Source organism: Alligator mississippiensis, chromosome 4 (genome assembly GCF_030867095.1).
Source record: "Alligator mississippiensis isolate rAllMis1 chromosome 4, rAllMis1, whole genome shotgun sequence".
NCBI lineage: Eukaryota > Metazoa > Chordata > Crocodylia > Alligatoridae > Alligator > Alligator mississippiensis.
In genome coordinates this window covers 26825686-26852307 of record NC_081827.1, presented here as the reverse complement: position 1 = coordinate 26852307, position 26622 = coordinate 26825686, and the positions used below count along the sequence as shown (strand labels likewise).

General features: G+C 48.6%; 1 protein-coding gene across 1 annotated transcript in view; it reads right to left on the bottom strand.

Annotated features, from left to right (window-relative positions):
- CDHR3 (cadherin related family member 3) overlaps positions 1-26622 on the bottom strand; it is a 55635-nt gene that overhangs the window by 5560 nt on the left and 23453 nt on the right. Inside the window, exons 5-13 of the mRNA XM_059725559.1 lie at positions 24532-24636; positions 21321-21484; positions 15881-16060; positions 12181-12372; positions 10959-11148; positions 7797-7969; positions 5698-5796; positions 5456-5554; positions 4183-4409 (exon numbers count right to left, since the gene is read on the bottom strand). Coding sequence (XP_059581542.1) covers positions 4183-4409; positions 5456-5554; positions 5698-5796; positions 7797-7969; positions 10959-11148; positions 12181-12372; positions 15881-16060; positions 21321-21484; positions 24532-24636 — 1429 coding nt within the window. The remainder of the gene's footprint in view (positions 1-4182; positions 4410-5455; positions 5555-5697; positions 5797-7796; positions 7970-10958; positions 11149-12180; positions 12373-15880; positions 16061-21320; positions 21485-24531; positions 24637-26622) is intronic.

Genomic DNA, 26622 nt, shown 5'->3' with positions numbered 1-26622 from the left:
CTAATCAAATCGGAGAGATTCTGAAGAGATTTGGACATTGAGACAGCTTTAAATGTTTTTTCTACACACCTCTAGGTAGCAAGGACTTGAGTGCTGCGATGCTGGGGTGCATGGAGCATCCCACAGAAGTGCAGGGGGATCCCCCAGCATGCTCGGCAGCAGACCCGGAAGTGGACCAGAAGTACTTCCAGTCCACTTCTGGGTCTGCAAGGAAGCACGCTGGGGGGCCCCTCTGTGCTCCCCCGGCTCAACGACTGGTGCCTCCTGGGTCTGCGGGTGGTGACCAAGGGTCCTCCCACAGCCAATCGCCGAGTCAGGAGGGTGTGGGGTGGCCCCCAGGCATACCCCCCAGTGGACCCAGAAGTGGACCAGAAGTACTTCCGGTCCACTTCTGGGTTTGCCACTGAGCACGTGACGCGCCCCCCTGCACTCTTGTGGGACACTCCATGCGCCTCAGCATCACAGCAATCACAAACCATACCTGGTACCTGGAGGTACATAGAAAAAATATTTAAAGTTGTGTCTGTGTCTGAATCGCTGATTCTCTGAATCAGCATCGAATCTTCAGATTCAGCTGACTCGAATCAGGGAGTGATCTGAATTAACGAATACAAATCTGAATTGAATAGTGCCTGCTTCACACACCCCTAGGATTTAACTTAAGGGCAAAGTAAGTTCAAGATTAATTGGTTACAAACTGGTCACAAACAAATTTATCCTGCAAATTAAAAGATCTCTAACCATTAGAAGAGTGAAGTTTTGGAATGGTCTTCCAAAAAAGTAATGGAGGCAAAGAGCCTGAATTATTCAAGATGAAGCTTAATAAATTGCTGAAAGGAATAATGTCATAGGATAAAGTAGTAATTAGAGCCTGTGACATGGGGTTTTGAGCATAAGGTGTTCCCTTCAAGTGATGAAGAGAAACTCAAATTTCTGTGTGGATGGCTTTCATATGTGGGTACTGTCCTGTAATCCCATACTGCCATCTTTCTGTAGAGCATCAGGAAATTCTCCCACTCTCCCTCCCTGAACACATTATTTGGCTCCTGTGAGATTTTTTCACTCCCTCTGAAGCACAATACAGTGACCATGACTAGAGGTGGGCAGCTGGGCTTGTAACAGTTCTTAGAAACCTCTTGAATATCTGGCTGGTGAGTCTTGCTCACTTACTTGAAGCCAAACAATCCCTAGATTTCCTGTTGGGAAATAATTTTTCTCTCTGTCAGATTGGCAAGGTCTGTGGGAAAGGGGTGAGGGAGTTGCCTTCCTCTGAAGAGCAGAGTCTGGTTCTCTTCCTAGGAGAAGAACTCCCTATAATTACAGTGATGAGATATTAGTGCTAGGGACACATCCAGGCTGCGGGGAGGGTGGTTATATCCCCCTTCAATTACCATATTTTTGTGCATAAATCCCATGGGGTATAAGTGATTTTACAAAAAAAAATGGATGGGTGTGGGCTATACGAGGGTGTGGGCTATCAACGCACCTTTTTTTCCCCACTGGGCCCAGTCCCGGTCTGAGCTGCCACAGCCACGGGGGCCGGGGTGGGCTGGGCTGCACCGCTGCTGCTGCTGCCACAGGGGCCAGGGCAGGCTGTGCCGCCTCCCCGCTGGGCCTGGGAAGGTCAGGCTGTGTCACTGCTGCCGCGGGGGCTGGGGCGGGCTACACCGCCTCCCCACTGGGCCTAGGGAGGTCGGGCTGCGCCGCTGCTGCCGCAGGGGCCGGGACCAGGGCAGGCCAGACTGTGCCACCTCTCCATGTATACGCCACTGCGGGGAATACTCGGCTGTGCCGTATACACGGACTAATTTACAAAAATACAATTTTCCACGGGTTATACATGGGTGCGGCTTATACCCATGGGTGGGCTATATGCACGAAAATATGGTACTCTTTGCTTCCTGCCACCTACAGCAGCTGAGGGCCCAGCCCTGCCAGAGCTGGGCTACCTGGCCCCTCTTCCCAAGCCAGGTGGACAGCCTGTCAATCCTGCTAGCCTAGGAGGCCAGACCGTTCCCCTTTCCAAAATCCTAGATCTGCTGTTGGTGGTGGCATTTGTTTCTCCTGCTCTTTATCTATGGCACATTATAGGGTTTTTTCCCTTTAAAGGCTGGGATGTGTGAAAGGGGCCATTTCTGTGAACCCCTTTGTACACATGGGTGGTACTGAACACACAGGATGGGACTCAGTGACCCAGGAGACCCCTTCTAGCAGTGATGTAACTAGGATAGGACAAATAAGATGATTGCCTCAGGTACCGACTTGGTGGGCGAGAAGTCGCTGCTTCCCCTGTGCCCCAGGCACCCAGCTGAGCCCCGACACTACTGTCCTTTAGTCCTCCATTCCAACACATTTAATAGTAATTCAAGCCCTGATCTGTGCAAAGAGGAATCCCTGCTCTGTAGGTCAGTCCTCCCCAATGTGGAGATGAGGCAGAGAGGCAAACCCTCCCCTCAGCTTCCTTCACACAACATGCTTGACTGGAATGGAGAGCACCTGCTTCTGTGCAAGGTCTGTGCGTGGCCAACCTCCACAGTTGGGGTCTTTGTGACAACCCAGACTAGCAATGGCAAAGCACACGCCATGTTGCATATCATCGATGACTGTCCATTGACTAAGTTCAGCGGTGGACTACAGGAACTGCATGTGGCCACTGAGGATGCTATTTCATGGCTCAGCAATTATGCACATGCTGACTGACTGACTTCGTCCCAAAATACACTGGTGAAATCTAATGTGAGGCAGTAGCAGAGCAGAGATACTCCAACCAATACAGGGCACTGTTTGCACACAGTAAGTTTAGTGCTTTGTGGATACAAAAGGAGAATCTCAAGCTGCGGGGAGCACAGAAAGATAACTTACTACCATGGGCACTGAGTACACAGAGGCCCAAGGGCCCTGGCCCCTCTTGGGAAGATGGTAGAGTGAAAACGTGTCCTTAATTGAGCAGGACAGTCCCAAAATGAACACATCAAGTCCTGGTCCTGGGCTGCATGATTCCAGGACAGCATTTGTCCTTGATTCCTAGTATCGTGCAGGCATCCGGGTTTTCCATTCATGGTGGAAAAATGTGGGAAATGGTGGGTTTCCCCATGCAGGCTGACATAGTTCCAGCCCACAGGGGGATGTAGGGAGTGGGACACAGGGGACACGTGTGTACATGCACAGGAATACAGCCCCAGGCAGCAGAGAAGAGCAGCTCCCCCAGCTGCCTGCAGGCAAGTCTGTGCGGGGAGCAAATAGAGGCCCCCACAGTGAGGGAGGGAGTGGGGCAGGGGCTGGGCCTAAGGGCGCTGCCCAGCCAGGATGGTGCATGGGGGCTGGAGCAGGGAGCAGGACAGAGCCTGGGTGGTTTATCTAGCAGGTGGAGGGGGGGCAGCTTCCTGCCACAGCATGCACTCCCAGGGAAAAGGGAATGGGGGGGCATGTGCCCCCCAGATTTGTGCATGGGGCAGATGTGGGCTGCTCTCTGCAGGCTCAGGGCTCCCACCTGCTGCCCTCTCCCAGGAGACCAATGCCAGCCACGCCCCCAAGGCGATACACCCCCTGCCTGCTCAGCAGCAGCAGGGGTGGCAGCGTGGACTTGTGCCCCCGTTGCTGCCAGATGGGCAGGAGGCACCTTGCCAGGGTAGTGTAGCCAGCACGGGCCTCCTCGGGGTGGGGGGAAGGGGCAGCAGGATGCGGAGCCCCAAGCTCTCAGAGAGCAGCCCTCATCTGCCCCCATGCCCCATGGGCTCCACTCAGCTCTGCTCCAGCTGTGCCCCCGGGGGGAGGGGGATGATGACATCATCTTAGGCCCCCACCCCAACCCTGGCAAAAATAAAAGTCGCACCTATGCTTACTGCACCACAAAATGTCAAGCAGGGAAGACTAACAGGCTGATAAAATAGTATTTTAAAAGTCCAACAAAGCAAAGAATAAGGCCTTAAATCATTTTTAATAAATCATGGCATCTGTGTCGGAAAGTGAAGGAACCCTTCATCTTTCCTGAAACCAAGCTCTGTGACGGGACAAGCTTCAAGGCCTCGGTATCACTTAAATGGGATGTAATCTACAGGGGTGAATTTTGTCTCCTGCTGACCAATGTGTTTCACTTAATAACTCACTATTCTTGCCAGCGACAAGGAAGAAAATAGTAGATAAAGACAGTCAGGTGCACAGAAGTGGGGCAGATTTACTCACAGAAACTGTAGCAGTCTTCTCACTGTCAGAGGCTTGCACTGTGAGAATGTACCTCTGAGTTGTTTCATAGTCCAATGTAGCTATAATTTTCATATCTCCTTTCTCTGGGTCAATCCAGAATATATTTGTGTAACCAAAAGTGCCACCTCCACCTACAATAGAATACGTGATTCCAGCGAATGGCAAATCTTTGTCTGTGGCACTCACTTTTCCAATTTTAGACGTAGCTGAAAAGAAAAGAATTTATGTTATTTTAGTGCTTTTAACACATTGAATACAAAGTAAAATATAAGGAAGATCAGGTTCTCCTAAATGAGTTCCTAGTTCAGATGGTGTAGGCAGTGTTAGATGAAGGAGTGTGTTTAGATTTAACAAACAGGGAAGAGGAAGAAAGACAGCCAGAAATATTCTATATTCTGGAAATATTTTGGGGGGAGGGAAACTTCACATCTGAAGTTCTTGCAAAAAGGTACATTTTTTGCTAGAGTTAAAGCAGATCTATTCCATCAAACATCTTTCCCCCAACATTGTACTAGACTAACTTGGGTTCTTGGTATAAGCTGAGGGAATGGGAGGTTTTGTGCCCCAGAACAGTAGTTTGGAACTCAAGGGGAAGATTCAGTGCTCACAGACCATAGGCAGAGAAGCTAAGACAAATATAAACCACTTTTGTATCCTCTTGGTAATGAATCCTCAAAGGGTTGCAAAGTCTGCCAAAGCAGAGATGCAGCAGCCTGCACGAGCCGTTCTCCGAGCAGCAGCACTACCTGGGATCTCTGCCATACACTCCTTTCCCACTGCTGATCACATTCACTGTGCCAGTGAGGGGTCTTAGAAGGCAGCTTTATGGCCATCATTTACAATGCTTGTGCCAAGACATTTGCTGTCAGCTGAACCAAGGCTTTGGGGACCCATTTATGCTGCTCTAGCCCTCCTTACCTGGTGTAAATTCTGCAGAGTAGGAATGAGGCTGTCACCCAGGAGATCTGAGCAGAATTTTTGGCACTTTCACAAATGTCTTAAATTGCTTGGGGGAATTGTGTAATCTCACCATATCTCAATCCCCCATATGCAGACTAGGAATAACAATACTTTCTTTCTCCCACCCTTTGTATGTTTTGTTTGTTTGAAGGCTAACTTGTTACTAGGTGCCTGTGCAGTGCAGCCTCAGTCTTTGAGGTGCTACCCCAATGCAAATAAATTACAAAAATAAAAATGGACAAAAATGTACCATGAAACATTCTTTTTGTAGCATAGCCTTTACTTACTGTACCTGGAGTAATTTCTGGAACATTAAATACATATGATGAATTGTCAAAAACTGGAAAAAACTCGTTCACTGGAAGTATTTTAATGTAAATGTAGATATTATCTGGAAACATAATGGAAGATTAAGTGCTGGTTAAGTGTGGCTGTGAATTTTTTTCTGGAACTTAGTCAAAATTCACATACATCTTTTCCCATGTAATTACAGCACAGGAAAAGTTTAAACAAAAGAATAAAATGGATACTTGCTTGCATAATTAGGCCATGCAATATCTTGCACCACAACTGTCAAAGAATATTCATCCTTCATTGCTTGATTAGCTGGGTTTTCAAAATTCAGATCTCTAGCTGACTAGATTAAAAAGAAACAGAACTATGTTTACACTTCATTCTGTAAAGCCATAGTACACGCTTTGGAAATGAATTTTTTTAAGAGCTTACTAATTTGTTATGTACCACTGTCCTTCAGAGTAGTGTATGTACTTATAGCCTCATTATAACACAGCTTGTTTATAACAAATCCCCACGTTTAACAATCCCAACAGCAAAAACCATCTTTTTTGTTATTTTGCTGTAGCAAATTGACTACCCTATTATACATTCTGGTAGTGTTAGAGTGATATTGTAGCCATGGTGGTCCAGGAATTATGTGAGGGGCAAAGATGTGTTTTTTGTTTTGTTTGGGGGGGGGTTGTGGGGGAGGGGGGTATCTTTTATTAGATGAACGGCATGGTCTTAGAGATCTCTTCTTCAGGTCTCTTCTTAGAGGCCTGAAGAAGGGCATTTGATGAGCAAAATTTTGTCCAGTGTTGGCCCAACTATACTGTTGGTCCAGTAAAAAGGTATCGCAAAAAATCCCTGCCTTCTGGACATTTCCTGGACCATCACAGATACTACAACACTCCAACCCTACTACACCAATATAGGAAAAGCTAGCCTAGTTTAGGGTCTGTGTGATTCATCAGCTACTTTTTTATAACAGTATAATGCCAATCACACCATGTAAACTATCATTTTTCTGTGCCTTGTGCTTGCCAGTGAGTGTAATCTTCATAGTTTTTTATCAATGAAATAACCACTATTACACATATGAAGCAAGTGGATGTGGATCTTGTAGCTGCAAATGTTGAAATTGATAATGGCACAAGGAACCCATTCTTCTTTCACACAAAAAGCACAGGTGTGAATTATAGTGTGCATTTGTCAGGACCCATGGGATTCAACTCTGGGTCTTCCATACTGGCAGAGGGAAGCCTGGGCAGCAGTGCCACCCAGCACCTAGATAAATATCAGCCTCAGCCCAGCCTGGGGCCTCCCGTGAAGTTTCCAGTGGGGCACCAGGTGACCTGGGGGACACAATGGGAGCTATGAGTCCTTGACAGGAGGGCTTTAAAACCCTCCCACTTCCTCTAGGGCCTTGACCCAGCCGCACTGTTTTCAGGCGTTCCTGCCTTGGACTCCTTCAGTCTTGTTCCTGTCTCAGACCTCCTGGCCTTGATGAACTGCTGCTCTCACCACAATCTTGTCTCAACCCTTGGTTTGACACCTAGCAGTCAGACAGATAGTTGGTTTCTGGTAAACCCCTGACTCTGGGCCTCATATCCCAGGCCCTAATCATTGTTTCTGGTTTCCTATTTCCTGAATTCCTAGCTCTCTTCTTGTTCTGGCCCCTGCCGGTTCATCCCTCCCTGTCCTCAACTGCCTTGCTGGATCCTGACCTAACCTGGAAATTGCTTACATCTTGGTCATAGGCCTGACAGCATTTATATAAATTTGCTATTTTGAGTAGTGCGTTAATTCTTATCAGTGGAGTCAAGAGGTGGTAATGAATTTGTGGCTTATGTTATGAATATGGTCTTTCTTCTGAATTGCCAGGACCTTACATGGCATGTCACAAATACAAAAGTAAGTCTTGAGATCAGCCTACAGTATTTAAGTCACTGAGATTTACCTATACTCCCATATAATTGTTAAAAAATGAACTTTAATTTAGTGTTGTGAAGCTCACTCTTGTGTGTCTTACACTCCTTAGGAATGACATTTCAAACAAATGTGTGGGTTTGGTTAAAAAAAGGGGAAAACAAACTACTTTCTGATTTTTTAAATAAAAAGCAATTTTGCTTCATAATCTCTATAATATACAGAGAAAATTCCCACAGAGGATTTTGTGGTGCACTTTCTGTCAAATCAGTCATTCACCAGCCTTCGCTTCATTATGACATTAATTACACTAATGGTTTTTCTTGAAAAGATAATGAATCCAGGGTGTGATCTAAAGAAATGCCCTTAATTAGATATAAAAAGCTGCCTCCTTAAATGAGACATACTGAAATAAAATCATAATTAACTGACCACAACTATTCCTGAGCCAACTGGATCCAGTGTAAATATATTACTTCCAAGTCCAGACAATCCTGTGAAGTTAAATTTATTGTTTGGTGGCTCAACATCATTATCGTAGCAGTAATCTCTTAGGGCAAAGAGAAGTGTCCCAGGGGTAGCTGTTTCAGGTATCTTAGAGCTGTTTAAAAGAAATACATTTTCCATCATGCCTTTTTACAATTTTCCCCTGAATAACTTCTTAATAGGTTTTAAACTGTACTGTATGTTGACTTCCATTTACTAGTCAATTCAAAATCCCAGGTTCAAACACCTGAATGTGAGAATGGAGCTGGAATCTGTTCCATATTACACAGGCAGTTCCAATCTCTGTACTAGGCAGAATGAAACTATGGAGCTGGACAGAAACCAAAGGCCTATAATAACCCTTAACATGGGAATCTGATTCAGGATCTTAATTACCCCTTTAAGTTTTAGCAAGTATCTTTTTTTAAACATGTATTTCCTCCATAGATATAATATCAACATGCTGAGACATGTTGCTTCATTTGACCCTTAACTGATATATGCCCTAGGTTTGTTCTTTATCAAAGGCCGTGAAGCCAGCAGCACACTCAAACATGTGCCTGCTTACTTATTTGAGCAGTTCTATTATAGCTGATATAGGACCAAATTTCAATGGGATTATCTGCATGCTTAAATTTAAACATATGCTTGTTTAGTCCTACATAACTCTTAAACTACACTTGAATTAGATTTCACTCTTACCTGAGAGAACCTGATGATATATTTTCATAAAATTATAAGATCATGACCTATCAATCAGAAGAATATCGAATGCATTAACCAAGGAAATTCTCCCTTACAACATCAGTTTTGAACAGATAAATAGTGCTTCTTCAATGAATGGAATATCAGACAACCACAGAGTTGCAGATAGAAGTCCCAATGTTCTGTTACAATTCTTGTCATTGTGCATATATCTACATGTGGTATTAAAGCAAAGCAACAAACTTTGGCACCTACCATGTTGGAGTTTATTGCTCCCAGGCACTATGTTTACAGGACCACAGCACGTTGAGCCAGGTCAGAGCAGCCCTAGCTGGCAGGGAGCCCAGGAAGCCAGCCTGCCAGCCCAGAGCTGCGCTGACTCAGCTCAACATGCTGTGGAGGGGCTGGCTGGAGCATGAGGGTACTCTAGTGCTGGCTGGGGCATGACAGTGCTCCAGTGCAGGGCTAGCCGGCAGGCAGCCCCACTCTGAAGCACCCTTGCGCCCCAGCCAGCCACATCAACATATACACACGTGGTGCTGCAGAGTAAAAAACTCCGCATCAGGATAGTACTTGTATTTACTAAGTCCACCTGTGGAGTTTATTAGTTTCCTGCAGCCTAATAAGGCCACATGTGTAGATGTGAGACGTTTACTATGGAGCTAATTAGTCTACTTTGCAGTAAATGTCTCCTGTAAATATGCCCTGTATATTGGTGAAAAGCTCCAGTTCCAGTTACTTTTGCACTTTTGTGCTTTACATACAATATCTCGTTTCCCTCTCCCTCCATTCTTGCTCCTGGCTGACATGGAATGGGATCAGAAAAGCTTCAGTTAATTTACCCAATACTCCTTGAGCTGCCAGGGGTTTATATCTGTGTCAAGCACCATGGGAAATATCCTTGTAACTGGTGCTCTGCCTTGGGCACAGACTCTTTGGGCTCTCAAAGACTCACAGAAGTCAACTGAGTTAGATCCAGGTTAAGGTGGGTGTGAGATAAGAGCAAGGCCCACAGAGTCCCACTTGTAATCCTTGTTCAGGCACAACTCCCTTTGACTCTGTTACAAATGGAAGCACTTATAACAGCCAAAAGCTACAGTCATGAAATGGTTAATTAGACTCACAAAGGGTAAAAGAGTCCAAATTGTGAGAAGATTATTGTATCTGGGGTCATAATACTTCATATTCAATGTTTGTAAGTTTGGCTAAACATAATTGTTAGGGCTGTAACTTGTCATGTTGGGAGTCTGTTTCAGGCTCAGTCTTTTTTAAAAGTACCTGAAAAAGAGTTTAGCCATTTCTGAGAACAAGGTCAGGGGAAAATTTATTGTCTTGCAATGGTTAAAAAAAAAATTAACCATCTTCCCTTTAAGAAACTCTAGTGCACTCATACTTTGGAAGCAAAAATGTGCTATTTCTCAGAGTGGTTAAGAATATGTGTTTTGCTATCCCTGTGAAAATCCACCCAAATTAGGCCACATTATAAACCTTTGAAAATTCCCAGTTCACTCATGCCCTGTGGAGACCTCTTCAGAGTACAGCAGCTACAGTCTCTGAAGATGCCCATCCCCACTGAGCATGCCCCAGCCCCTCGCAGCTCCTAGTACTGATCACACTGCACACATGCCATCACCACATAGCCCCACTTACAGGACAAAAGGCCTCACTTAGACTTCCCTGTAACTGCTGCAGAGGTCTGTGAGATGGAACTATAGGCTCCAACCCTGCTGATGACGTGTGAGGGAGGCCAAAACAATGCCACATGTCAGTTTTTGTTGTTTGGAGTTTGCTTTAAAAATGATTTTTTAAAAACTTAGGGAGTTCATAAACCAAAACCTGTTAGCAGAACACTATTAAGGTTGCAAAACCAAGCATGCAAAAATTAAGCAATCTCATAGCGCAGGACTGAATATAAAGAAAGGGAGGTGGGTAAAGAATGGCAGAAGCTTAAAACAGAACAGCCAGAATAGTTTGACAATTGCCCCTGGAAATCAGCAGCATAGAATGAATCCACTTAATATATTAGCATAAAATGAGAAAGGAGAAAAGTCTTTGTATAGATAGGAGATATGATAGACAAGGTGATCTGCAGAAGGGCATGTACCTGAAAGCTTATCTAACATCTCTCCCAACTATACAATGGATCCAATAAAAGATATCACCAAGAAAACCTTGCTTTTCATGTTGCACAGATATTTTTGGGTTAAGATTTCAAACCTGAACAAATCAAAGTTCATATCCCATTCACAGTCAGAGTTTACCAGTAACAGCTTATAGTAAATACCCTGTTTGAACACCTGAATGTAGCCATTGGACACTTTACTAAGGTGAGGAGTCCAAGATTGGACAATGGTCTCAGTGTATATGTGTCATACAAGATGGTATGACTAGCTTAGTACCTGAAGGTATACTGCTTGCATTCTGGTGGGTTGTCATTGATATCTTCAATAATAATTGTTATCTCTGTTTCGTTCATTTGTCCACCCCTGGGACTGTCCTCCACATGTATTATCAATGAGATTCTTGGATGTAGCTGGAATGTAGAAGCTTCGCGATCTATTCGTTTAGCCACTTGGATGACACCAGTTACTGCAGGAAAGGTATCAGAGGTTAGATCCTTGCTGTAGGAAAACTACAAGCACTAGTGTTTGAAGAGCACATAGTCTCCTCCAGGACTCAGTGGATCAGAGAACTAGTAATAGGCTAAAGAGCCTTTTGTACAGCCGCAATACAGCTGTTTAACATTGTGAAAGGAACAGGTGTGTTCTATCCACTTGCTCAGTGAGTAGGTGTCCTCAGCACAAGAATACCACAGGCAGCCTTGGCAGAGACCAGTCACTGAATGGGCATGGATATTAGTTGCACTAGCAATACACCCATACCAGAGTCTCCTCAAGTCAGGTTTGAAGCACATGGGCAGAGCAGTTTTGGGAAATGTACAGTGCTAATGCTCACGCTGTCCCCACTCTGTGGCTAGTGAGATGGTTTCATGTTTTGGTGTCATCCGTTCAATATCCTCCACTGGTGCTAAATCTCACTTATAATGGAGAAGAGCCATTCCAAGCTGGGATGTGGTGTGTAAATTCTGGTGTTCAGCCATTCTTTATTAAGTTATGTAGCCTTTTGTCAGCCACTTTTGGAAGAACTAGATTACTTGTCAACAGTCCAGGACTATCACCAAAGAGCTAAAAGAAGGTAAAGAAATGGATTTATGCACACTTTTGGTTGTATAGTGTACTAATGTGGAGTTCTGCCAAAAGCTACAGAAAATCAAAGTATTTAAAAGAGGCTGAAGAGTCATGGAACCCAATTCTCCATTACCTTGTGTCATGACTAGCAGCTTATAACTGCGGTACTAATTCATGCAGACGTGCCAGATCCAGTGGGTTCAAGGCACTGTGGCTTCCCTTTCTCTCTCATACCTGGTCAAGTACAACTCAACTGACTAAAGGATCTGGGTCTAGAAAAATCCTAAACATTTCTCCTCCACAAGGTGGCCGCAGAAGGACAAATAAAACTTAAAATGGGAGCAAAAAGATCTTCCCAAGCCTGAGTTGCTGCTTTTCTTTGCACCAAAATGCATGGCTAGATTGAAGAAGTGCTTTGTGTATTTTGTCTTACATGGGTTTATGGAGAAATACTCATTAGGAGGACTGATGCTGTAGGTCAGTCTGCTTATAAAGCCTTCATCATCTGGATCTTTAGCTGTTATATGGACAACAATAGTTCCTGGACGCTGTTCCTCGGGAATCGTGTAACTTATCTGTTTCCTACAGTAGAAAAAGAAAGTCAACAAAGGGGATGTCCGTGATGCTTTGACAGCTTTGCACTTTACACATCCTACTGCTTGCCTTATGCTAGCTCAAGGACTGGTCTGCGTGCAGTAGTGTGGTGTTCAGCACAGTCTGCAAAAGCCTGCCTGAAAAGCACAGTAAACACTAGCTCCATGATGCAGCAGGTAGACTGCTACCAGGATGCAAGCTGTGTAGTTCAAGCATGACTGTGGCATAAATGCAGCTGAACAGACAAATAAAGGCATGTCTATACTTTTTCTAAACCATGCTAGGGAGCATAAAGCCTGGCACTTGGCATGTATCAGAAAGCTTGCTGTCTCAGGTGTGCCTATTTGCACACACCCAGCACTGCTCTGAGGTGGTTATATTACTTGTTTTAAGGGACAGCATATATGAGATGGGCACGGCAAGCTCCACTGCAGCAGAAAAGCCCTCAGTGGCCCCTCCTTACTATTTTCCCTGGTCTACAACCACTGTTAATGATAACTGTGACTTGACATTCATAAATTCACAGGAGGTGGAGACAGAAGGATCATGTAGTCCTTCTCTCTCCAAATGCATTAGCTGCTTTACTTCTATCAACATGCAGGATAAAATATAAAAAAGGGCATCAATGGAGCACTGATTCTCACTGTGAATGAATACTGTCAAGTCTGCCAGAACAATATTATTTTAAAGAGCTTTTTTCAATGGTGCAACAAACACTTAACGTGCTGGGACTTCCTGACTGAGAATTCTCCATGCTCCCAGAAACGTTAGATGTGTTTTATACAAGATCAGCTTGGTTGTCTTCATCCCTTAGTGTCAGTAGGGCCAGACTTCTCATGAAGTGCAGCTTGTGCTGTAGATACTGTTTTGCCTTCAGATGTGTATGGTTACTTGTGAAGGCTGCAGTTGCAGGGGAAGTGAGTGTTTTGAGGTACAGTTAGTAAATGCCTGTGCAAAAGCAGACCAGGGAGAGCATGCACAAAATTGTCAGAGGTCCAAGGACTATCCAAGGACTCCTTTAATAAAAATCTGACCAATTTTGTTGAAAAAGCACACAAGTTAGGGAGGTAGATTATGGAGCCCACTCCCCTACAGAGAACATAGTGCCCCCAGGCTTCGGATCGCATAGGGTTTTACTGATAAAAGCCACCTGAATTTCATCCAGCAGCAAAGAGAAAGCTGGCACAATCTATGGAGAATTGGTACAATAGATCCCCATCTTATCTGCTGTTGCTTGCCTTCTTCCCCATCTGTTGCGACTCCTTCCTGAGTCACTCAGGAAGAAAAAGATAGCAGCAGATTGCCTGATTCTCCATTCTCCTTAGAGCAGACACCCCTCCATAACTCCTCCTATATCTGCATGGGGTTTGTGGGAGAAACAGCTAAGTTTCGCTAATTTTGAATGGAGCACCCTATTTCCATCACTCTTGAAGAAAACTGGTAGCTCCTCAGCCTACTGTTGGTAGAGCTGAACACTAATACCACTGTACAGTCATTCCAGCCACTTCCAGATGAGATTTATCTAGACTGCGTCCTGTTGATGACCTGCCTACTATCTGTCAGTAACTTCCTATGCAGTGCTTCAGGCAGATCCTTTAGAGTGACAAAGACAACAATTTAATGAAACAGAAAATACACAGGGAGGGGCGGGGGGGGGGGGGTCTTCTTTGCATTCCTCGCTTAAATGTTTCCATTGATTGTTAATAGTCAGACTTTCAAAAGGTTGGATACCAGTGTAGGATTCTGAACACCAAAAACAGATGTACTTGCAAATATTGTGGGCACAGTTAAAAAGACCCTTTGAAACTTGGCACTGAGAGCTTTGATTTGGAGAAAATAGAGGTTTGCTAACTGGTTGAGTTTTCCCAAACTCCCACAACACTATTAATCATGACAGAGTCAGTAAATACAAAGCCTGGCAGGCAACTCATATTCTTTTTCTACATATAATCTGTGAGGAAAAGTGATGAAGCATAATTTAGTCTTTGCCATCTCAAGTTATTTATGAAAAGCATTTTGGTTTGTAGTGCCAGGAGAAATCCCAGCTCATTAAAGGAAGAGACCACTTCCATTAGGGATCTTATGAGATACTAGTGATTCTCTTTCCTTTAATTACTGTTTTTGCACCTAAGATGTTTTGGATGCTGAAGTCATTGCTGTTATTCATTGTCTTGGGAAACATTTTGGAGGAGTAGAGAACTAAATATTTAGCACAGTTCCTATGATATTTCCAGACATGTTGATAAAATGACAATAATGGTAACACTTGGTGGAAAGAATCAGTTTAAAATACAGTATGGTTTTACAGATACAAATGGTGGTTCTGGAGTGTCATTTCCTCCTGTTCATGTGTCAAATATGATTATATTTCATAGATTTCATAGACATTGGGGCTAGAAGGGACCTTGGAAGATCATCGAGTCCAGCCCCCTGCCCAAAGGGCAGGAAGTCTGCTGGGGTCATAGGATCCCAGCAAGATAAGCATCCAATTTACTCTTGAAGGTGTTCAATGTAGGTGCTTGAACCACCTCCGATGGCAGGCTATTGCAGAGGGCTCGAACAGTAAAGAAATGGACCTTGGGGGCTTGGACAGTAAAGAAATTCTTCCTTATGTCCAGCCTGAAACAGCCTTGCAGCAGTTTATAACCTTTCGACCTCGTCATCCCTTGGGGCGCTCTGGTGAACAAACATTGCCCCAGATACTGGTCGTCACCCCTGATAAACTTATAGGTGGCCATCAGATCACCCCTGAGCCTGCACTTTTCCAGGCTAAAGAGCCCCATAGCTCTCAGCCTGTCGTCATAAGGTCTGTTTTCCTGACCTCTGATTATGCTCATGGCTCTTCTCTGGACTCTCTCAAGCTTCTCCACGTCCTTTTTGAATTGTGGGGCCCAAAACTGGACACAGTACTCCAGCTGCGGCCTCACCAAGACCGAGTACAATGGGAGAATGATGACCCGGGATTTGCTTGAGAAGCATCTGTGGATGCAAGCCAGCGTTTTACTCGCTTTACTAGCTGCAGCATCGTACTGCAGGTTCATGTTCATCTTGTGGTCAGTGATGACCCCCCAAGTCTCTTTCTTCCATAGTGCTAGCCAGCGTAGCACTGCCAAGCCTATAAGGATGCTGCAGGTTTTTCCTCCCAAGGTGGAGAACCTTGCATTTTTCAGTGTTAAACACCATCAGGTTCTCATCTGCCCATTTGCTGAGCCTGTCCAGGTCAGCCTGGATTGCCCTCCTGTTTTCAGGTGTGGATGCTTTGCCCCAAAGTTTGGTGTCTGTCCCAGGGACACCGGGGGAAGAAGTGTACCCCGGGGCCGAACCAGGGGGGGAAGTAACCATTTATTTACCCCACGCAGAGGCCGGGACAGGCAAGGACACGCGTGCGACGAAACCACCAGTGTGGTTTGTAAGCCACGCTTATATACAGCTGGGGCCGGGAGACGCTGCCCAGCAGAGATAAAAGGCGGCCCCGGAAGCAGGGCCGGGGCGGAAGTGGGGAAAGCCCGCAGGGAACCCTGAGAGCGGGGCCCTTGTACCCAGCCCGACGGGGGAAGTCGTGGCAGCGGCAGCGGCAACGGCAGCTGCACCAGCGAGAGTCGCGCCGTTAAAGGAGCCGGCGAAGAAAGCTGCAGCTACAGCAGTGAGAGCTGCGTTCTTAAAGGAGCCGGCGGAGAAGGTGGAGACGATGTCGGCAGCAAGACTGGAGAAGAAACCAGCTACGGATCCGGTAAAGGAGTGGGCAGCGTAGCCGGTAAGGAAACCGGCAGCGGACCCGGCGAGAGAGCTGACAGACGGGCCGGGGGAGGAACCGGCAGTGGGACCGGCGGAGGAGTAAGCGCCGGATATGAGGCTGCCAGAGAGCTGGAGCCGCGGTCCTGGAGAGTAGACTCCCAGGGGAGTCGGTAGCCTTAAGCCACCCGACGGACTCTGAGCCAGGGCAGCCCGTCGATCGGGGCTTAGGCACCCCGGGTCAGATCCCGGGCTAGGCGTGATAGAAGGGCTCGACTTTCTGTTTTGTTGTTTGCTTTCCTTTAGGCTCTCTCATTTTGTGTTGCGGTGGCCTCGGGTCAGTATAGGCTAGGGGCAGCAGGGAATCGGGGGGTGTGAAACCCTCAAGGCGGATTCCAGCCTGGAAGCTTGGTTCTCTGGAGTGGGGGCCACCGGGAGGCACAGGACCGGAGACACGATGGGGCCACCTGAGGAAGGCCACTAGAAGACTAGCAGCAGCAGGTGGCGATTGGCCGGGGTGTAGGGGAGGTCGGAGCCCCGTGAGTGCCCGCCGAAGGCACAATGACCCCGGGAGGCAGCATTAACGGAGACCCCTACCACTGAGATTACATTCAAAGTCGTGGCAGGCGAGGTTAGGGGGCCTCTTGTCACCACCCGAGGCACCTCCTGGGGCCCTCTCGTGAGCTCATGGCCAGTGAGAACGGCCACCCGGGCTAGAACAGCCCGGGAGCGCCTGGTCGAGCGGAGGTGGGCACAACATGGTGCATTGGCCGGGAACATGGAGGACCCCAACGTGGATCCCTATGCCAACATGCAACCCGCGGCTACAGGCCCCGTCAATGTCCTGGGGCAGAACCTACAGGTTCTAGCTTAGATCTTGGACTCCCAACAACAGATGATGGGTAGGCAACAAGATTGGTTTCGGCATGGCCTATCTTCCTTTAAGATGCCCAAAATGACCAAAGACGACGACCCGGAAGCTTACATCAAAGCCTTTGAGCGGCACGCCCTTATGACAGGGCTCGATCAGAGCTATTGGGCTAGCCAGTTGGGCGCCCTGGTCGTCGGCAAGGCCCAGGCCGCTTATCGGGCCCTCTCGAGAGAGGATGCCCGGGACTATGAGCTAGTGAAGCAGGCCATCCTATACAGCCTGGAAATAAACCCAGAGCACTACCGTCGCCTATTCCGGGCCAAAAAGGGGTCTGACGAGAGACGACCCAGAGTGCTATTACAACTATTGAGGGACCTGCTAGATAAGTGGGTGAGCCCAGCCGGACAGGACCAAGAAGCCCTGGCAGATCAAATCATGCTCGAACAGTTCCAAAACAACCTGGAAGAATGGACACAACGTTGGGTCCGGCAGCACACCCCACGCACCTGTGATGAAGCCCTAAAGCTGGCGGAGGCGTTCACGGTCTCGGAGGCCAGCTACCCTCGAGAGAGGCGGAGCCCAGGGTACTCCCCGGGGAGCCCCAAAGAGCCGGAGCAACAGAGGCCGCCGAGTTGGGGGGCTACCAGGGAAACCATGTGCTTCCGGTGTGGGCATAACGGCCATTTTTCTAGAGAGTGCCCAAACCAAGTGGTGGAGCGCTAGATCCCTACTGACAGCTCGAGAGCCTCAACCAAAAAATGGAGGGGTCTGGAATTGAGCGAACCAATGGACTGTAGCTATGCGATCGGGGAGGAGAATGCAGCCTGGAGTCGCCCAGTCGTGAAGGCCTGGGTGGAGGGTCGCCCTGTGCAAGCGACCCTGGATTCAGGGTGCACCCAGTCACTGGTGAGGTCAGATCTGGTAGGGCCACAGGGCCAGAAGGGGGCCCACCCCGTGAGGATAGCTTGTCTCCATGGGGAGTCCCGACTAGTCGAGCGCCAGTGGGTGCGCCTCAGGGTGATGGAACATCAAGGAGAACTCCTAGTTGGGGTTGTACCGCGATTAGCGTGTGAGATGTTATTAGGGTGAGACTGGGCGCCCGTGTACGATGTCTTGGACAGGGTAAGGGACACTGAGGTAGCCCATAGAAAGATCCGAGACTGCGAAGGTTGGCTGGGCGAAACGCAGGAGGATGAGGAATCGGCGGACGAGGCGGGCGAGCTAGACCTCAACAACTTCACCAGCTGTCTACAGTTTCGGGAGGCTCAGACAGAGGACCCAGAGATCTGGGAGTTGCAGGAGCGCACCCAGGGCCCCCAAGACGTCCCCGCACCGCCGCAAGGAGGGCCTCCCTACTTCGAGGTAAGGAACCACCTCCTTTACCGCGTGCAAGGGGAGCGGTGGGGGGAGGCTTTACACTCCCAATTAGTGGTACCCACCTGATTCCGCCAAACCATCTGGCGATTAGCACACGCGAGCCCCACAGGTGGGCATCTTGGACAGGACAAGACCCTTGCGAGGATAAGCCGGTGGTTCTTTTGGCCCGGGATGGGGAAGGAAGTGGCCCGCCAGTGTGCAGCTTGCCCCGAGTGCCAGAAGACGAGAACCGAGCGTCCGGCACGGGCACCCCTCCAGCCTATCCCCATCATAGACACCCCATTCTCGCGGATAGCCCTAGATGTCATCAGACCTCTTCCCCATAGTAGCTCAGGGCACCAATACATATTGGTGATGGTGGATTATGCCACCCGGTACCCAGAGGCCATCCCCTTGCGAGCGGTGACCGCCCCGTGCATTGCGGAGGAGTTAGTAAAATGGATCTCCAGGATGGGGATCCCGCACGAAATATTAACAGACCAGGGGAGGAATTTCATGTCTGGAGTCTTGAGAGTCGTGTGCCGAACGTTACAAATAAAACAACTCCGCACCTCAGTCTACCACCCCCAGACTAATGGCCTAGTGGAGCGCCTTAACGGGACAATAAAACGGGTGTTGCGGCGCTGCATTCAGGGGGACCCCCAAAAGTGGGATCTCCTCCTCCCACTAGTATTGTTTACCCTAAGGGATACCCCTCAGGACTCTAAGTTCTCGCTGTTTGAACTGGTGTTAGGGCACTGGCCCCAAGGTCTGTTGCAGGTCTTGAGAGAAGATTGGGAGCAGGAAGGAAGCTCCTCTCAAGAGCCGCAGACGTACCAAAGAGAGTTTCAGCAAAGGATTAAGGTGGCCCAGGACCTCACTCGTGAAAACATGAGGGAAGCCCAGGCCCGACAAAAGGAGAGGTATGACAGCCGCACGCGAGAACAGGAATTTGAACCCGGCCAAAGGGTTCTAGTGTTGCTCCCAACATCTACCAGTAAGCTCCTGACCCAATGGCAGGGGCCATTCGAAATTCTCTGACGAGTTGGACCGGTAGATTATGAGGTCCATAGGCCCGGCCACTGTCGGGAAAAGCAAATCTACCACGTGAACCTCCTGCGAGGGTGGAAGGAGCCCGAAGGGTGGGTGGCCTTTTCTGAAGCAGATAACGAGGACCTTGGGCCCCAGGGTTTGGGGAGAGGGGCCAGGCTCACCAAGGGGGGCTCCTTGGTCCGGATAGGAGAGTAGGTGGGCCCCGTACAAAGGCAAGAGGCCCAAAATTTGGCAGAGGAATTCCGAGACGTATTCCGTGAGGAACCCGGGTGGGTTCAGGATGCCGTTCATGCTATAAAGACCCCCCCAGAGCAATAGTGAGGGAGAGGTGGCGGCCCATCCCACACCACCTCTTGGAAGCCGTTCGTAAAGAGGTAGACTCAATGCTGAGGTTAGGGGTCATTCGGCCGTCGAGAAGCCCCTGGAGGAGTCCATTAGTGCCAGTGCATAAGCCTGACGGGTCATTGAGACTCTGCGTAGACTATAGACGATTGAATACCTTGGCGACATTCGACGCATTCCCGATGCCCCATGTGGAAGAGCTAGTCAAGAGAATAGGGGATGCCCAGTATATCTCAACCCTTGACCTCGCAAAGGGGTATTGGCAGATGCCGGTGGCCAAAGAAGATCAGCCGAAGACGGCATTTGGCTCCCCATGGGGGCTGTACGAGTTTGTCAGGATGCCCTTTGGATTACATGGTGCGGCCGCGACATTTCAGCGCCTGATGGATCGGATACTGGCCCCACATGCCGAGTATGCCGCGGCCTAAATAGACGATATCGTCATATATACCCGGACGTGGGTACAGCACAAAAGAGCCCTTCAAGCCATCCTGACGGAATTGAGACGGGCGGGGCTAACAGCCAACCCTCGAAAATGTGCCCTGGCCCAGAAGGAAACTAAATACCTGGGGTTTCTGGTTGGCAGAGGCATGATCAGACCGTTAGCCGATAAAGTGGAGGTTACCCGCAATTTTACGCCCCAGCAAAACTGTCGCCAGCTTCGATCATTCCTGGGGCTCACCAATTATTATAGGCGGTTTGTACCCCACTTCTCAGTATTGTCCGCGCCTTTATCAGAGGCACTCAGAGGGCGGAAAACAGGGGTAGTCAGGTGGACAGAAGAAATGACGCGAAGTTTCAGAAAGCTGAAACAAGCCCTCTGTGAGGAAGTGGTAATACACACTCCTGACTTCAAAAAACCCTTCGTTTTACAGACGGATGCCTCGGAGACCGCGTTGGGGGCCGTCTTAACCCAGGAGGACAGGGGCAGTGAAAGGCCCGTGGCGTACGCCAGTCGCAAGCTGCTGCCGGCGGAGAGAAGGTACTCCACCATAGAACGGGAATGCTTAGCCATACGGTGGGCGGTAGACTACTTCAGGTATTACCTGATGGGCAGTGAATTCAAATTGGTAACGGATCATGCTCCGCTAAGGTGGCTGAGCACGGCCAGGACTGATAACGCCCGAATAACACGGTGGGCCCTGGCACTCCAACCTTATAAGTTTTGCATAGTACACCGACCGGGGAAGGATAATGCAGTGGCGGACTTCCTATCCAGGTGTGACGGAGAAAACCAGACCAGGAGCCGAGATGACCAGCCAAATGGACAGACCAGCCTGACAGGTACGACCCGAGCTGGGTCCGAAGAAGCGCCCCAAGGCATCTTGGGGGGGGTTGTGTCCCAGGGACGCCGGGGGTAGAAGGGTACCCTGGGGCTGAACCAGGGGGGAAGTAACCATTTACTTACCCCACGCAGAAGCCGGGACAGGCAGGGACACGCGCGCGACGAAACCGCCAGTGCGGTTTGTAAGCCGCGCTTATATACAGCTGGGGCCGGGCGACGCCGGCGGGAGACGCCGCCCAGCAGAGATAAAAGGCGGCCCCGGAAGCGGGGCCAGGGCAGAAGTGGGGAAAGCCTGCAGGGAATCCCAAGAGCGGGACCCGCGCCCGCGGGGCCCGTGTACCCAGCCCGACGGGGGAAGTCGTGGCAGCGGCGTTGGCAACGGCAGCTGCAGCAGCGAGAGTCGCGCTGTTAAAGGAGCCGGCGAAGAAAGCTGCAGCTACAGCAGTGAGAGCTGCGTTCTTAAAGGAGCCGACGGAGAAGGTGGAGACAATGTCGGCAGCAAGACTGGAGAAGAAACCAGCTACGGATCCGGTAAAGGAGCGGGCAGCATAGCCAGTGAGGAAACCGGCAGTGGACCCAGCGAGAGAGCTGACAGACGGGCCGGGGGAGGAACCGGCAGTGGGACCGGCGGGGGAGTGAGCGCCGGATATGAGGCTGCCAGAGAGCTGGAGCCGCGGTCCTGGAGAGTAGACTCCCGGGGGAGTCGGTAGCCTTAAGCCACCCGACGGACTCTGAGCCAGGGCAGCCCATCGATCGGGGCTTAGGCACCCCGGGTCAGATCCCGGGCTAGGCGTGATAGAAGGGCTCGACTTTCTGTTTTGTTGTTCACTTTCCTTTAGGCTCTCTCATTTTGTGTTGCGGTGGCCTCAGGTCAGTATAGGCTAGGGGCAGCAGGGAATCAGGGGGTGTGAAACCCTCAAGATGGATTCCAGCCTGGAAGCTTGGTTCTCTGGAGTGGGGGGCCACCGGGAGGCACAGGACCGGAGACACGACGGGGCCGCCTGAGGAAGGCCACTAGAAGACTAGCAGCAGCAGGTGGCGATTGGCCGGGGTGTAGGGGAGGTCGGAGCCCCGTGAGTGCCCGCCGAAGGCACAACGGCCCCGGGAGGCAGTATTAACGGAGACCCCCACCACTGAGATTACATTCAAAGTCGTGGCAGGCGAGGTTAGGGGGCCTCTCGTCACCACCCAAGGCACCTCCCGGGGCCCTCTCGTGAGCTCGTGGCCAGTGAGAACGGCCACCCAGGCTATAACAGCCCGGGAGCGCCTGGTCGAGCGGAGACGGGCACAGTGTCATTGGAGAACTTGGCCAGTCCACTTCTGACTCCAGTATCCATATCATTAATGAAGATGTTGAACAATACGGGTCCAAGGACAGAGCCTTGGGGGACCCCACTGGTCACAGGGCAGCATGATGATTGACTTCCGTCAATTACCACTCTCTGTGTCCGACCATGGAGCCAATTTCCCAGCCAGCGGATTGTGGTAGACCCAAGGCCACAGCTGGCCAGTTTCAAATTGGCCAGATTACAAACAAATATGAAGTACTGTGGAGTCGCATCTTACGCGGGGGTTAGGTTCTAAAGTCAGTGCGCAAGGCAAAAATCGCGTATAGTCAAAATTACCCGGTCCCAGCTTGGCGACTGGTGCCTCCTGGGTCTGAGGGGCACCCGGGGTCGATCTGATTGCTGAGGGGGGGCCCTCAGCATGCCCCCTGGAGCACCTGGAAGTGGACCGGAGTGGCGGGAGGAATCGCCTGCGCTATTTAAATTATTATTGCTCTCTTTTTCTTTTTTTTTCCGAGCGCATATAGTTGAATTTGCGTAAGTTAAATGTGTGTATGATGCAACTCCACTGTATTTGTTTATAATCCTTCCCAGTTAATTGTTATCTTTATGCATTTCAAATTTCAAATGAGTAGGATCAAATGTCACAAGCTTCTGTTATAATACTTTGTTCTTCTGTCTCACCATATCTCAGGCTTTACAAATCATGGGCCAGATCCTTGGCCTCAACCCCACCTGCCCTCCCTATTTCATAGAGAAAGCAGCAGCTTGTCCTACAAGGACAGCTGAAATCTCTTGGCATGATGGTGACACAGTGCAGCTGGCTCTACACTGTCTTCTCCCTCCTTGCTCTAGAGCAGCAGTGATCAAGATATGGCCTGTGGACCAAATACAATCCATGGAGCTGTATCATCTGACCTGTGGGGTTCCACATGGATCCAGAAATTTGGGAGCAGGATGAGTGGCAGCAGCTGGATGAGTTGGGCAACACTGGCCTAGGGAGCAGGAATGGTGCTTGCTATACTCTGGCAAATCCCCATGGTTCTAATGTCAGAAGGAAGGTACAACAAATTGGCATAAATTAGAGCAACTTTTGGCCTGCCCTCACTTGCACTAGAAGTTGTACATGTTGTAGGGGCCACTCTGCACAAACTGGCTAAGCACCTCAGCCCCTGCCCACAGCACAATGAGGTCCTCAGTCTCCTACTGGGACCATTTGCGGCCCCAGGAGGCAGTGTGTGGCATTGGGGAGGATGCCACTGTGGCTTCCTCAATGGGTCACTGGGCCTCCATGCAGCAATCCCAGTGCTGGTGGGCCTGGGCAGGCACATGCAGTGTCTTGTGCAGGGACACGGCATGGGACAGGCAGGCATGTGGTGATGGTGTGCCAGGCACCAGTAGCAGAGTCTGGGCAGGCCTCTCTGGGTGGCCTGGGAACAGCTGGAGTGGGACCTGGTGGCCAGAGCCTGGCTGCAGGTGGTCCAGGGTGCTGCCAGGCCTGGCAGCTGCCTGCAGCACCCCATGCAGGACCACAGCATGGAACAGGCAGCCATGTAGTGACACGGTGCCAGGGATCAGCACTAAGGTGTGGGCAGGCTACTGCAGTTGGCCTGGGACCTCTGTGGAGATATGCAGTGGCCAGAGGCTGGATTCAGATGACCCAGGGCCCTGGCATCCCTGCAGGCTTTTAAGGTCCTGGGGCTGGGGCAGGCAAAGAGCTCTCCCAGCCCTGGGGCTAAGCTGCAGGTGGCCCTCTGGTGGTAGAGCTGACCAGGGGCAAATTTGCTCCCAGTCATCATCTGCATGTGCATTACTGTGCAGTAACTAATCAGGAGTTAATTTCCTACTTGTGTTTCCAGGGAGCAAATTAACTTACAGTTAGACCAAATTACTGCACAGTAAGCATCTGTATGTGTAGACAGTGACACTTATTACCTAGTAATTTGGTCTACTGAGCAGTAAAGCATCTCATGTAGACACGCCCAGTCTGTGCCAGCACAAAGGTCTGTATGCCACTTAAATAGATGTCAAATAGGCCATTGCTTTTATTTCAGTCCTCTGCCTAGCAACACATTTTGTCCCAAATCTAACATAAATACTGGGTATAGGGATAGCAGAAAGAAATGACAATGAAAACTTTCAACAGGAGACTTAGAACACAAGTACTGTTTTAGCAATAGCCAGATGTCATATCAGGTAATGGTTATACTATAGCACACCTGAAAACCATCCATATTTTTTACATTATATTGATGTTTCACTCACATGGTAAAATACGGTGCTTCATCATTGATGTTAATTATGTTGACTATCACAGTTCCGGTAGTTTTCAGCCCTAAGTTGTCTGTCGCAGTTATATTTAAAAAGTAACTGTTAAATAAAAGCAAAGCAAGAATCACTCTTTAGACTGTAGGCAATAGCTATTTGTGTTAGCTATGAATTACTAATAACTAAGTGACCAAAGTTAATTCTTACCTATGCTGATCTTTCTCATAATCAGATTGTCTTGTGGTTGAAATGGTTCCACTGTTAGACACAATGAATAGGTCTGATGCAGGGGTCAATGAATACTGGGATAAAAAGAATCTCAATTAGCCCTTGTATTTTTTTCTAAAACATCTGATCCCACATGTCTTATAGAATGGACATTTGCACATTGATGGGATGTACCCATTTCACACATGTCCCTCAGGTTTGTGTAATGAAACCAACAGGGATCATGACCACCAAACCTAAGATGTTAGGCTCAAGCCCCTGTCACTAAAGCTGAAGGACTTGATGCTGGTTGACAGGAAGCAGCAAGGTGTGCTTTTCATTGGTGCCAGCCAGTAGAAGGAGACATAGCCACATAAGGTAAGTCAATCATTGATTATACTGATATCTTAATTATTCTTTGCACCTTATGGTCATCTCTTCTATTCAGAGAATGCAATGTATCTGCTGGTGCATGTGTCTGCCTATATCCATCTGGTGTCTGGGCTACAGGAGATAATAAACTCCATGTCCAAGGAGACCATCAATGCATTTAACTAATATTCTACATGTCATTTAAAGGGCCTCTTGGCACCACAACTATTAACACATTAGCTAGATCTTTTTCTGGTATGAATTGATCATTGACAGTAGTGGGTGACCCAGTGAGTCATTTCTGTTGCACATCCTTTATATCCTTATCTCCTGCAGGGAAGTAGACATAAGGTATACAGGAATTAGGTTACTGACACCATGCACTTGTACAGTGATTGCAGGCTTTTAACCAGAGGACTGTTCACAGGACACTTGCCACAGGAAATACCATGCATACGGTTCCTCCTTCACCTCTTCCCTTTTAAATGGGGTCTACAAAACAATTCTTCTCTGCACCAGCAGTCCTGTGAGGACGTCTTTACTAATATGGCAGGTAACATCCATAAACTCTAGACCAGTGGTTCTCAACCTTTTTAGACTCCGAAGGCACCTCTCATTTGATTGCAGGCATTTCCCCATAACTTTTGTGAATTGATCAGCACCTCCTTGCAACAAGTTCTTACCTCCTTGCAGAGGGGCCAGATAGGGTTGAGTTTGAGTGTGCACTTATCCCCTTATACCTGCATATCTCCTTACACCTCAAGGCACCTTTCAGAAGATCTTGTGGCACCCCATGGTACCCAGTTGAGAATCAGTGCTCTGGACTACACAACATTGAGTAATCATACTAATCATCCATCATAATCATAATCAGATGATGTGTACAGGCCTCTTTAAGACACTACACCCTTATAGAAGACCCAGTCCATTGATTCTACTTCCCCAGTGTTGCTTCTTTAGAAAACCAGAAATTAAAGAGAAATGAGTGTAGTCATTTCCTACTGTGATTTGTTTAAATTAAGTTTCTGGAAAAGAAGCTGAGTAATGAGCACAATAAATTTACAAATTCTTATGACAAGAAAACTCTTGTTTCCTAGTGGGAGTATTATTTTACTAGCTGTCCAACATTTCTGCATTTGTAGCCCCTTATGGGGATGGGGAAACGCTAACTGAAGCCTACCCAGGGACCAATATACAGGAAAGCTCCATTGACAATGAAACCAAGCAAGCCACTCTTACGGAAGCTGAGAAAACGGCTCCCCTTCAACGCAGCAGGAGGCCAGTGACCTCAGTAGAAGGACTCAAGGTGGAAGGACACCAATGCCAGAAGCATGGGGAACTAGTCCTCCTGCTTTCCACTGGGCACTGTGATCTAGTAGGGATCACAGAGACCTGGTGGGACTCCTCTCACAACTGGAGCATAGCCATAAAGGGATATGTTCTTCACAGAAGGGATCAGGTAGGGAAGAGAGGTAGGAGTGTTGCCCTCTATGTGAAGGAGCAGTACAC